A 13,339-nucleotide genomic window follows, 5' to 3' on the forward strand; every position below is an offset into this window, starting at 1 on the left:
GCCTACCTTAAACCCCCATGGGACAAATATAGCAATTCCCTTTTTTCCTGCTCTTGCAATGCAGGGGTGTCAAATGCTGAAGGCAGCTCTAGGACCAGAGTAGCATTTGCAGGATTTTGTTCCAATTATTTTTCCTTTCAACTTACATGAAATCAGCTCTCCTTCAACTATACCCTGCATGGAGTGTGGAGTCACTGTGACATTTCCCGATTTCTTAGGGAAATCTAACAGGTGACTAGTATTGAGCAGGTGCATCATAATCACAGCCCATGATAGAATAAGGGGGTCACTAAATAACTCGGTTATGACTGCTCAATCACCATAAGGCTACACTGTTCATTTTTCTCAAACTGAACTGAGATAAATGGGGCAGGTGGGTGTCTTTGGGGACTGGGGAGACAGTGTTTCCCATTTACATTGGAAATTCTATCAATGTCTGCTACAAATGTAAGCTTTGGTACTTTACACGTCAATACTATTGGGATTGAAAATGCATAATGTGCTTTAAATTTGCACGCACGGCTCGGTAAAATGTTTTTTTCCAATTCCCCCAGTGTGCAAACTGAGAGAGTCCATTTTACAGGCTTGAGCAGGCTCTGAATGTTGATATTAGAAATGATGCTCCAAGTGATAAGGCTATCGATGGATTTGGTTATGTTCATCAGTTCTCAGGTGGTGGTGGTTCCCTGTGTGCATTTTCATTTTGGGCTTGAATCTTTTAATTTGGAGGATGGATGTTATCAGCTTCAGTTTGGGGAAAGACAAAGCAGCCACCTTTTAATGATTTCATTGACAGGGAATTTCGTGATCATTGCTGGGGAATTGGCTTGGGAGAGGGGCTGTCAGTCTTTATAATGGGGAGTGTACAAACAACACTCCAGGATCTTGACACCCTCCACTTCAAAGCAACCCACTTCATTGGCACAATAGCCACCAACATTCCTTCCTTCCACCCACTGACACTTAACAACTGCAAGGTGTACCATCTACCAAATGCTGTAGGAATTTGCCAACATGTTCCAAACCCATGACCACTCCCATCTAAAAGGAAGAGGGCAAAGATACATGGCAACTCCACCCTTGCACGTTTGTCTCTGAGCCACTCACCAGTTTGACTCAGGGAAATATCTTGCTGTTTTTCCTCTGTTGCTGAGACAAAAGCCTGGATTCCCTACCTAACACGATTGTGGGTCTACATCTACCAAATGGACAACAGCAGCAATTCAACAAGATAAATCACCACCACCTTGACAAGGGTAATTAAGGATGGGCAATAAATGCTGGCCTAGCCAACAGCACCCTCAGCCAGGGAGTGAATTAAAACTAGCAAGATCTGATTACTTTCCCCAAGGAGAGGCACTGGGAGCCATAACATATCATGAGGTTCGTCAATGGTATCAATGAAGGGCCATCAATACAATGATGGACTCTACATCAGGTGACACATGACCATGAGAGCAGAATGTTCAAAGTTTAATGGAGTGGACGAGACTGTCAGATACAGGACACTGAGGGGAAGTGTAAAGTGATCCACTTCTGACCAAGAAAGATAATTCACACTGTTTTATAAATGGCAATATCTTCTGTTTGTTATCAAAACTAATGATCAAAATGAAATTATGCAGACAATTGGATAGAAGTGTAGTGAACTGACATAAAAACACAAAACAAAGGGATGAGCCTAATTGAAATGTTTATGGTGATAAATGGATTTGACAGAGTAGATAGAGGGGAACTGTTTCTTCACAATGGGTCAAATAGAACTGAGGATGTGGAATGGGATTAGAATCTTCACATTAGAACTAAACTGTCCAGGATAATGTTCGGAATGGCTTCTTCACACGAAGGATAGTGAATGCACACATACATGTACAAGTACACAAAATTACAGCTCACAACACTGACACGGTGCTTCACAGAAGGTAGAGCCAGCTCAAGTGGCAAGGAAATGTCGATTTGTGATCTCCCTCCTGCTGTAGCCTTTACCCACCCCCGTGGTTAGCAGACAAATATCTTCTGCCTGGATGGATGGCCGTTGAGGATTTAATTTCCATTGCACTTTACCGGGATCCTCCCCTCTGACCTTACCATCCTGGGTGGCCCTGCCAGGAGGTGGAAACCTCTTGAGGTATCGCTCTCAGAATCAACGGGACACTCGAGGCTCTCCATCACAGCGAGGTGACAATCCACAGAAAGGTCAGTCAGGAGATAGAGGCAGGGAAACACTGTTCAGATGCAGATCATCCACAGAATCACAAAATTGTTATGGCACAGGAGAAGGCCATTCAGCCCGGTTGTTTTCTCATGAACCTGTCCAGAGTTGTTATCAGACACCTCTGGAGCAGGTAGGGTCTGGCAATCAAACCTCCTGGCCCAGACAGAGGCACACTACCCCAGTGCTACAAGACCCTTACTACCCAGGTTATTGAAGCATAAAATTAGAGAAAAAAGGAATGGGAGTCAGCTGTTCACCCTTCCACCATTCCATATGATTATGGCTGATCATCTAACTCAGTACCATCTTCCCATTCTCCATCCAACATTTTGATCCCTTTCGCCCTAAGAGCTGTACCTAACTCCTTCTTGGAAACATTCAATCTTTTCATCTCAATGTTTTCTGTGGCTGAGAAATCCCCAGGCTCTCCACTCTCTGGGTGAAGACATTTCTCCTCATCTCAGTCCTAAACAGCTTATCCTGTGTCACTGCACTTTCCCCCTCCCCCTACCCCCTACCCCCTACCCCCTACCCCCTACCCCCGACTCTGAACTCCCCGCCATTGAAAACTGCACATCTTTCTCTTCCATTTCCAACACAACAGGCTGAGAAACTGACTCCCCTTCTTCATTGAGCCCCTCTTGCAGTTGGTCACAACAAACTTTATTTTAAAAGAATACTTGGAAACCTTTCATCATCCATATCTATTTCTTTCAAAAGGACACAAACTCACCGTGACCTGATTGAGATTCTGCTGAGTGACCTCCTGCTGTTCCAATCACAGAAAATCATCCAGACCTGACTCTAATCTACACCTCTGATCAGCTCTGGTTCACACACCCACCCCCTCTCTCTCATTGGGGGCCTATGTTCATGGGTGATTCCTGATTGGCTGTCAGGAATTGTCAATCTTCATTGGTGATACCTCTCCCTGGAGGATAAATTCAAATGCCTGCAGGAGTGAGGTGTGGATCTGTAGTTGTCTAGGTGATAATGAGTAGGAATAGTGAAGATGGCCTTCCAAGTGTGTCAGAACTACCACAAGGACTGTGAGGATGCTGTTAACAAGCAGATCAACCTGGAGCTCTATTCCTCCTATGTTTACCTCTCCATGGTGAGGCTTGTGGGCTTGAAGGTTCTACTTTAAAGTTGTGACTGTGATATAACTGTCTGGAGCATCTAGGAATTTCCTTGGTCATATGCTTGAGCAAATTCAATATATTGAAATTGTTGTTGGGGTTTTTCCCCCTGGATGCACTTAACCCTGAAGCTCTGTTGTAATTTTAGAATTCTCTTAAATTATAACTGGCCTTTTGAGTGAGGGTCCCTAGTTGTATTGTAACTCTGCACAGTGTAACCACTGGCAATTACCCTCCTGACTGCAGTGGCTGGTGTTGTCTTAATTCTCTTTAGTTATAGTCTGTTCACGACATTGGTTTGGCCACTGTTTTGAATTTTGTGTTCAATGCTGGTCCCCCTCCTGTTGGAAAGATGTTGTGGAATGTTTGAAAGGGTTCAGAAAAGATTTACAAAGATGTTGCCTGGGATGGAGGATTTGAGCTATTGGGAAAGGCTGAACAGGCTGGGGCTATTTTTTTTGTTTCCCTCGAGTGTTGGAGGCTGAGGGGTGACCTCAAGTTGACAAAATCATGTGGGGCATGGATAGGATCGACAAAGCCATTTCACTGTGGTATGGAAGTCCAGAATTAGAGGGCATAGGTTTAGGGTGAGAGGGGAATGTCATGAGACCCAAGGGGCAACTTTTCCACTCTGGGTAGTATGTGTATGGAATGAGTTGCCAGAAGAAGTGGTGGAGGCTTGTACAATGGCAACATTTAACAGCCATCTGGATAGGTATATGAATAGGAAGGGTTTGGAGGCATATGGGCAGGTGGGACTAGATTGGGTTGGGATATCTGGATGGTGTAATGAGTTGGAGCGAAGTGTTTGTTTACGTGCTGTACATCTGACTCCATAATGAATCTGTTTTTCAAAAACCTTTCTCTAAACCAAATGTATTGAATTTAAAAACTGTCCAAATAATGAAGCTGTTGTCTTTTGTTGAAGATGAAGTGAGTTTACTTATTGTAAGGAAAGGTGGTTAAATGGCACTTTTTTCACTTGAAATGTGAATGATCTTAAACAAAAAAGCACAATCTAGATTCTGTGCAGAGTAGATAGTAGGACAGTGTGGTTGTTCAGGTGGGTGAGGTTGGTAATCGGGTAGCTGACTGAGATCTCTGCCCGTTAGTCATGTTCATGTCCTGTGTCTGGTCAATGATCTTTCTCGCATCCAGTACTGAGCAGGAATGTTTCTAACCTGCAGTGCAAGGATGTCTAATGGTTGTCTCCAATAAGGACCTTCTCAGTACTCTGCCACACTAGCACACTGCCTCCCTAAGATACAGGCCAGGGGTTGGAGTTAGTGTTTTGTTTTTCAGATCCTCATTTCTGGGAGGTCAGAATGTCTGCTATTCTGATCACAATCGACAGATGACATTCTGCTTTTGTCACTCACTTTTCAATTAATTGGAAGGGAATTAAAATGGTGGATGGGTCACTTTCTGATTTTGTGCCAAGGATGAAAGTAATGCTTTCTTCCCACTTGCAGTCCTCTTACTTTGACCGGGATGATGTTGCCCTGCGTCACTTTGCTGAGTTCTTCAAGGAGCAGTCCCATGAGGAATGGGAACATGCTGAGAAACTGATGGAATTCCAGAATAAACGTGGAGGCCGAGTCCTCCTGCAGGATGTCAAGGTTAGCTTCTGTAAACTTTGGAGATTCCAGTGTTTTGTGTGAATTCCAATTGACTGGTATCAGTCAAATCTGTTGAGCCTCCAGACTGAATAAATGCTATATGAATTGGAGATTGTATTGGTGAGCTAGGCACTGAATTGGAGACTATTTTGCACTTGTGAAACAGCAATAGGTAATTGGGAAGATCCAGAATACTGGATGGAGAGAATCATTCTCTTGTCAGAATGATATACTATATAACCTCAGCTATCAATTCCAAGGCCCCTCTTCAGTGGTAAGAATGAGAATCCATAGGGGTAGAAGGTAGCAGCATCTCCAAGATGTTTCTAATGGGCTGATCAAAAGGGATAGAACAGTAAAGTGAGGAATTACATTTGGATTATACCTTTTCAAAATGTGCTTTCACAGTATGGTATGCTTCTAAATTTTAAGCTCTGGGAACAGTGACATCTAAAGGAGTCAGTAAAATGTAACTCTTTGGAATAATGGACTGATCTGATGTAGCCTGTGATCCACCTGTCTGAGATGAGCTGTTTTTTTCTCTCCTGACTTCCCTTGTTCCAGAAGCCAGAGCAGGATGAGTGGGGCAATGGTCTGGAGGCAATGCAGAGAGCTCTGCAGATGGAGAAGGATGTGAACCAGAGTCTGCTGGATCTGCACAAACTCTCCTCTGGTCACACTGACCCTCATGTGAGTTTCTCATTTTTTTTTCTCCAAGTTTGGAAGGAAATCTGTTTACTCCCTGGGGGGACAATTCCAAATCTAATCTACCTGCCTCCTACAGGCTGAAATCCAGAAGGCATCCCTGATTATACCCCTCCCTCCCCACAATGTGGTGGAGATTTCCCACATCTGTAATGGGACATCATTTTTTCAGGTGAATGGTTTGTTCCTTGAGGCTAATCTTTGTCTCCTCTTCCAGCTGTGTGACTTCCTGGAGAGGCACTACTTGGATGAGCAAGTGAAGATGATCAAGAAGCTGGGAGATCACATCACCAACCTGAAGAGACTGGGAGCCCCTGAGACTGGCCTGGGAGAGTACCTGTTTGACAGGCTCACCCTGAGCTGAGTGGGATTCAAGGACTCCATTTGTTGGACATGGTGACTTCATTCTCGTGGATGACTTTGGTTGTGCTCTGTACAAAATTAAAATAGTGTTCACCATGGAACGGAGTACTGTGTGTAACTACTTCGTTTCATTGGGTTCTTGGGGTTTTGATGTTTAACAGCTGATTATTAAATCCTTTTTTCTCAACCTTGTTTCGATGCTTGTCCCAATAATTTGTTCTGTTTTATTCGGCTGTGGAGAGGGATTTTTGGACTAAGTGAGCAATTCTCATCATTGGAAATTCCACAACAGCTTAAGCTTTTTATTGTAAGGAATACTCCCTAACTGCCTGTGCTCACTGGAACAAGTTTACAGCAACTGCCTCTAGTCAATAGTTTAAAATCTAAATGTTTGACACAACTGGTATACTGAGCACTTCTTTCAACTTTTAAAACTGAAGCAAAAAAACTAGCTGCTGCAAATTAGGAAGAAGACCTGCTGGGAAAGTTTGGGTGTGGCAGTATCTGTGGCATGAAATCGGTTGATAACAGTTGCTAGACCTGAAATATTAATTAGTTCTTGCAATAGATACTGTTTAGACCTGTTTTCCAGCAATTTGGTTTGATGTTTCGACTCTGATTTAGCTAATCATCTAAAATTACTCCTTTTTTACAAGAATATCAAGGTTGAATATCTTTTGACTGTTCTTGGATAAGCAATACTTGATTGCTATAGGGTGGTTTCCCAAGCTGGTTTCTACATTCCATGCTGGAGAATGAAGATTCTGCTTTTGATTGGCATCAGTGCCTCTAGTCTAATTTGGCTAGTAACTATCCTCTCCGTGAGGCAATGCAACAGTGCCTACCTTAACCCATGTAGGACAAATATAGCAATTCCCTTTTTACTGCTCTTGCAATCCAGGGGTGTCAAATACTGAAGGCAGCTGGTGCAAAGAAAGCTATAGGACCTGAGTAGTATTTGCAGGCTTTTGTTCTAATTTTTGTTCCTTTTAATTTACATGAAATCAGCTCTCCTTTGATTATACTCTGCATGGAGTGAGGAGTCACATGTAGATCACTGTGGCATTGACATGTTTCTAGGGAAGTCTAACAGGTGACTAGTACTGATCGGGTGTATCATATTCACAGCCCATGATAGAATAAGGAGGTCACTAAATAACTCGGTTATGACTGCTCAATCATCATAAGGCTACACTGTTCATCTTTCTCAGATTGAACTGAGATAAATGGGGCAGGTGTGTATCTTTCGAGACTGGGGAGACAGTATTTCCCATTTACCATGGTATTCTATAAATGTCTACGACAAATGTAAGCTTTGGTGTTTTACCGTCAATACTAGTGGGATTGAAAAGCCAACACAACCACCTTAATGATTTCATTGACAGGGAATTTCATGATCACTGATGGGGAATTGGCTTGGGAGAGGGGCTGTCAGTCTTTATAATGGGGAGTGTACAAACAACACTCCACGATCTTGACACCCTCCACTTCAAAGCAACTCACTTCATTGGCACAATAGCCACCAACATTCGTTCCTTCCACCCACTGACACTTAACTACTGCAAGGTGTACCATCTACCAAATGCTGTAGGAATTTGCCAACATCTTCAAAACCCATGACCACTCCCATCTAGAAGGAAGAGGGCAAAGATATATAGCAACCCCACCCTTGCATGTTTGTCTCTTAACCACACATCCTTTTGACTCAGAAAATATATTGTTGTTCTTCCTCTGATGCTGAGTCAAAAGCCTGGATTCCTGACCGAACACGATTGTGGGTCTACCTCTACCAAATGGACAACAGCAGTAATTCAAGAAGATAAATCACCACCACCTTGACAAGGGTAATTAAGGATGGGCAATAAATGTTGGCCTAGCCAACAGCATCCTCAGACAGGGAGTGAATTAAAAATAGCAAGATCTGATTACTTTCCCCAAGGAGAGGCACTGGGAGACATACCATTTACGAATCTCATGAAATGTTATCAATGAAGGGCCATCAATAAAATGATGACTCTACATCAGGTGACACATGACCATGAGAGCAGAATGTTCAAAGTTTAATGGAGTGGACGAGACTGTCAGATACAGGACACTGAGGGGAAGTGTAAAGTGATCCACTTCTGACCAAGAAAGACAATTCACATTGTTTTATAAAAGGTGATATCTTCTGTTTGTTATCAAAACTAATGATCAAAGTGAAACTATTCAGACAATTGGATAGAAATGTAGTGAACTGACGTAAAAACACAAAACAAAGGAACTAATTTAATATTAGTCCTGACCTGAAAGAGGTTCAAATCCCTGTGGATGGAGGTTCTTTGTGAAAGTGTCAAATTCTGGTTCAACCACATCTGGAGTGCTCAGTTCTGGTATTAATGGTGCAGCCCTGAATTTCTGAATGAACTCAGAGATAAAGAGCTGGTTAAATGACATCAACAGTTTGCCCACATTCCTCAGGGTAGAAAGTTAAAAATGAGCATAATTGAAATGTTTATGGTGATAAATGGATTTGACAGAGTAGACAGAGGGGAACTGTTTCTTCACAATGGGTCAAATAGAACTGAGGATGTGGAATGGGATTAGAATCTTCACATTAGAACTAAACTGTCCAGGATAATGTTCGGAATGGCTTCTTCACACGAAGGATAGTGAATCCACACACACATGCACAAGCACACAAAATTACAGCTCACAACACTGACACGGTGCTTCACAGAAGGTAGAGCCAGCTCAAGTGGCAAGGAAATGTCGATTTGTGATCTCCCTCCTGCTGTAGCCTTTACCCACCCCCGTGGTTAGCAGACAAATATCTTCTGCCTGGATGGATGGCCGTTGAGGATTTGATTTCCATTGTACTTTACCGGGATCCTCCCCTCTGACCTTACCATCCTGGGTGGCCCTGCCAGGAGGTGGAAACCTCTTGAGGTATCGCTCTCAGAATCAATGGGGCACTCGAGGCCCTCCATCACAGCGAGGTGACAATCCACAGAAAGGTCAGTCAGGAGATAGAGGCAGGGAAACACTGTTCAGATGCAGATCATCCACAGAATCACAGAATTATTATGGCACAGGAGGAGGCCATTCAGCCCGGTTGTTATCTCATGAACCTGTCCAGACATGTTATCAGACACCTCTGGAGCAGGTTGGGTCTGGCACCCAGACCTCCTGGCCCAGACAGAGGCACACTACCCCAGTGCTACAAGACCCTTCCTACCCAGGTTATTGAAACATAAAATTAGAGAAAAAAGGAATGGGAGTCAGCTGTTCACCCTTCCACCATTCCATATGATTATGGCTGATCATCTAACTCAGTACCATCTTCCCATTCTCCATCCAACATTTTGATCCCTTTCGCCCGAAGAGCTGTACCTAACTCCTTCTTGAAAACATTCAATGTTTTAGTCTCACTGTTTTCTGTGGCAGAGAATTCCACAGGCTCCCCACTCTCTGGGTGAAGACATTTCTCCTCATCTCAGTCCTAAACAGCTTATCCCGTGTCACTACACTGTCCCCCCGCTACCCCCGACTCTGAACTCCCCGCCATTGAAAACTGCACATCTTTCTCTCCCATTTCCAACACAACAGGCTGAGAAACTGACTCCCCTTCTTCCTTGAGCCCCTCTTGCAGTTGGTCACAACAAACTTTATTTTAAAAGAATACTTGAAAACCTTTCCTCATCCATATCTATTTCTTTCAAAAGGACACAAACTCACCGTGACCTGATTGAGATTCTGCTGAGTGACCTCCTGTGGTTCCAATCACAGAAAATCATCCAGACCTGACTCTAATCTACACCTCTGATCAGCTCTGGTTCACACACCCACCCCCTCTCTCTCATTGGGGGCCTATGTTCATGGGTGATTCCTGATTGGCTGTCAGGAATTGTCAATCATCATTGGTGAGACCTCTCCCTGGAGGATAAATTCAAATGCCTGCAGGAGTGAGGTATGTGTCTGTAGTTGTCTAGGTGATAGTGAGTAGGAATAGTGAAGATGGCCTCCCAAGTGTGTCAGAACTACCACAAGGACTGTGAGGATGCTGTTAACAAGCAGATCAATCTGGAGCTCTATTCCTCCTATGTTTACCTCTCCATGGTGAGGCTTGTGGTCTTGAAGGTTCTATTTTAAAGTTGTGACTGTGATATAACTGTCTGGAGCATCTAGGAATTTTCTTGGTCATATGCTTGAGCAAATTCAATATATTGAGATTGTTGTTGGGTTTTTTTTCCCCTGGATGCACTTAACCCTGAAGCCCTGTTGTAATTTTAGAATGCTCTTAAATTATAACTTGCCTTTTGAGTGAGGGTCCCTAGTTTTATTGTAACTCTGCACAGTGTAACCACTGGCAATTACCCTCCTGACTGCAGAGGCTGGTGTTGTCTTAATACTCTCTTAGTTTATAGTCTGTGTGGGATGTTGGTTTGGCCACTGTTTGAATTTTGTTCAATGCTGGTCTCCCTCCTATTGGAAAGATGTTGAAAAATATTTGAAAGGGTTCAGAAAAGATTTACAAAGATGTTGTCTGTCTGGGATGGAGGATTTGAGCTATTGGGAGAGGCTGAACAGTCTGGGACTGTTCTTACCTGGAGTGTTGGAGGCTGAGGGGTGACATCAGAACTTGATAGAATCATGTGGGGCATGGATAGGATTGACAAAGCCATTTCATTGTGGTATGGAAGTCCAGAACTAGAGGGCATAGGTTTAGGGTGAGAGGGGAATGACATGAGACCCAAGGGGCAATTTTTCCACTCTGGGTAGTATGTGTATGGAATGAGTTGCCAGAGGAAGTGGTGGAGGCTTGTACAATGGCAACATTTAACAGCCATCTGGATGGGAATATGAATAGGAAGGGTTTGGAGGCATATGGGCAGGTGGGACTAGATTGGGTTGGGATATCTGGATGGTGTAATGAGTTGGAGCGAAGTTTGTTTACGTGCTGTACATCTGACTCCATAATGAATCTCTTTTTCAAAAAACTTTCTCTAAACCAAATGTATTGAATTTAAAAGCTGCCCAAATAATGAAGCTGTTGTTTTTTTGTTGAAGATGAAGTGAGTTTATGTATTGTAAGGAAAGGTGATTAAATGGCACTTTTTTTCAATTGAAATGTAAATGTGAAAAAAAGCACAGTCCAGATTCTGTGCAGAGTAGATAGTAGGACAGTGTGGTTATTCAGGTGGGTGAGGTTGGTAATCGGGTAGCTGACTGAGATCTCTGCCTGTTAGTCATGTTCATGTCCTGTGTTTGTTGGTCAATGATCTCTAGCATCCAGTACTGAGCAGGAATGTTTCTAGCATGCAGTGCAGGGATGTCTAATGGTTGTCTCCAATAAGGACCTTCTCGGTACTCTGCCACACTAGCACACTGCCTCCCTAAGATACAGGCCAGGGGTTGCAGTTAGTGTTTTGTTTTTTTTCTGATTGTCTGGGAGGTCAAAATGTCTGCTAGTCTGATCACAATTGACAGATGACATTCTGCTTTTGTCACTCACTTCAATTAATTGGAAGGGAATTAAAATGGTGGATGGGTCACTTTCTGATTGTGCCAAGGATGAAAGTAATGCTTTCTTCCCACTTTATCTCCACTTGCAGTCCTCTTACTTTGACCGGGATGATGTTGCCCTGCGTCACTTTGCTGAGTTCTTCAAGGAGCAGTCCCATGAGGAACGGGAACACGCTGAGAAACTGATGGCATTCCAGAATAAACGTGGAGGCCGAGTCCTCCTGCAGGATGTCAAGGTTGGCTTCTGTAAACTTTGGAGATTCCAGTGTTTTGTGTGAACTCCAATTGACTGGTATCAGTCAAATCTGTTGAGCCTCAAGACTGAATAAATCCAATATGAATTGGAGATTGTATTGGTGAGCAATGCACTGAATTGGAGACTATTTTGCACTTGTGAAACAGCAATAGGCAATTGGGATGATCCAGAATACTGGATGGAGAGAATCATTCTCTTGTAAGAATGATAAACTTGATAACCTCAGCTATCCATTCCAAGGCCCCTCTTCAGTGGTAAGAATGAGAGAATCCATAGGGGTGGAAGGTAGCAGCATCTCCAAGATGTTTCTAATGGGCTGATCAAAAGGGATAGAACAGTAAAGCGAGGAATTACATTTGGATTATACCTTTTCAAAATGTGCTTTCACAGTATGGTATGCTTCTAAATTTTAAGCTCTGGGAACAGTGACATCTAAAGGAGTCAGTAAAATCTAACTCTTTGGAATAATGGACTGATCTGATGTAGCCTGTGATCCACCTGTCTGAGATGAACTGCTTATTTTCTCTCCTGACTTCCCTTGGTCCAGAAGCCAGAGCAGGATGAGTGGGGCAATGGTCTGGCGGCAATGCAGAGAGCTCTGCAGATGGAGAAGGATGTGAACCAGAGTCTGCTGGATCTGCACAAACTCTCCTCTGGCCACACTGACCCTCATGTGAGTTTCTCATTTTTTTTTCTCCAAGTTTGGAAGGAAATCTGTTTACTCCCTGGGGGGGGACAATTCCAATTCTAATCTACCTGCCTCCTGCGGCTGAAATCCAGAAGCCTTTTCAGAAGGCATCCCTGATTGTCCCCCTCCCTCACCACAATGTGGTGGTGATGGTCATGTCTGTAATGGGATGTCACATTCAGGTGCATGGTTTGTTCCTTGAGGCTAATCTTTGTCTCCTCTTCCAGCTGTGTGACTTCCTGGAGAGGCACTACTTGGATGAGCAAGTGAAGATGATCAAGAAGCTGGGAGATCACATCACCAACCTGAAGAGACTGGGAGCCCCTGAGAATGGCCTGGGAGAGTACCTGTTTGACAGGCTCACCCTGAGCTGAGTGGGATTCAAGGACTCCATTTGTTGGACATGGTGACTTCATTCGAGTGGATGACTTTGGTTGTTCTTTGCACAAAATTAAAATAGTGTTCACCATGGAACTGACTGCTTTGTGCAATTTCTTCGTTTCATTTGGTTCTTGGGGTTTTGATATTTAACATTTGATCACTTAAATCCTTTTCTCTCAACCTTGTTTCAATGATTATCCCAGTAATTTGCTCAGTGTTTTATTCTGGTCTGTGGAGAGACTTTTGGATTAAGTGAGCAACTCTCAATTGGAAAGCAGTTGTGGAATTAAATGCTTTTTTTTTTGGCTTGTAAGCAGTGCTCACTATCTGCCCGTGCTCACTGGAACAAGTTTCCAGCAACAGACTCTAGTCAATAGTCTGGAGTCTGAATGATTGCTCAGAGTACACCAGTTGTGTCAATGCTTAGTGGTCTTTGAAAATTGAAGCAAAAAACATTGGCTGCTGGAA

At 43.4% G+C, this 13,339-nt stretch overlaps 2 protein-coding genes across 2 annotated transcripts; both read left to right on the plus strand.

The window, feature by feature from the left end:
- The first annotated feature begins 3,227 nt into the window (after positions 1-3,227).
- On the plus strand, positions 3,228-6,042 carry LOC140489118 (ferritin heavy chain, oocyte isoform-like). Its single transcript, XM_072588353.1, has 4 exons — positions 3,228-3,329; positions 4,827-4,973; positions 5,538-5,663; positions 5,896-6,042. Exons 1-4 carry the CDS (start codon positions 3,228-3,230, stop codon positions 6,040-6,042), a joined length of 522 nt encoding a protein of 173 aa, XP_072444454.1.
- A 3,995-nt stretch (positions 6,043-10,037) lies between these two features.
- On the plus strand, positions 10,038-12,885 carry LOC140489010 (ferritin heavy chain, oocyte isoform-like). Its single transcript, XM_072588240.1, has 4 exons — positions 10,038-10,139; positions 11,636-11,782; positions 12,350-12,475; positions 12,718-12,885. Exons 1-4 carry the CDS (start codon positions 10,038-10,040, stop codon positions 12,862-12,864), a joined length of 522 nt encoding a protein of 173 aa, XP_072444341.1. The 3' UTR covers positions 12,865-12,885.
- The last annotated feature ends 454 nt before the right edge of the window (positions 12,886-13,339 follow it).

This window comes from Chiloscyllium punctatum, chromosome 18, assembly GCF_047496795.1.
Source record: "Chiloscyllium punctatum isolate Juve2018m chromosome 18, sChiPun1.3, whole genome shotgun sequence".
NCBI classification, from domain to species: domain Eukaryota; kingdom Metazoa; phylum Chordata; class Chondrichthyes; order Orectolobiformes; family Hemiscylliidae; genus Chiloscyllium; species Chiloscyllium punctatum.

Excerpts from the sequence above, each read along its gene's own strand:
- LOC140489118 (XM_072588353.1), top strand. The coding sequence starts at position 3,228 with ATGGCCTTCCAAGTGTGTCAGAACTACCACAAGGACTGTGAGGATGCT. Across the intron at positions 3,330-4,826 it reads CCTATGTTTACCTCTCCATG|TCCTCTTACTTTGACCGGGA; the intron begins GTGAGGCTTGTG and ends TCCCACTTGCAG. Across the intron at positions 5,664-5,895 it reads CTGGTCACACTGACCCTCAT|CTGTGTGACTTCCTGGAGAG; the intron begins GTGAGTTTCTCA and ends CTCCTCTTCCAG.
- LOC140489010 (XM_072588240.1), top strand. The coding sequence starts at position 10,038 with ATGGCCTCCCAAGTGTGTCAGAACTACCACAAGGACTGTGAGGATGCT. Across the intron at positions 10,140-11,635 it reads CCTATGTTTACCTCTCCATG|TCCTCTTACTTTGACCGGGA; the intron begins GTGAGGCTTGTG and ends CTCCACTTGCAG. Across the intron at positions 11,783-12,349 it reads TCCTCCTGCAGGATGTCAAG|AAGCCAGAGCAGGATGAGTG; the intron begins GTTGGCTTCTGT and ends CCCTTGGTCCAG.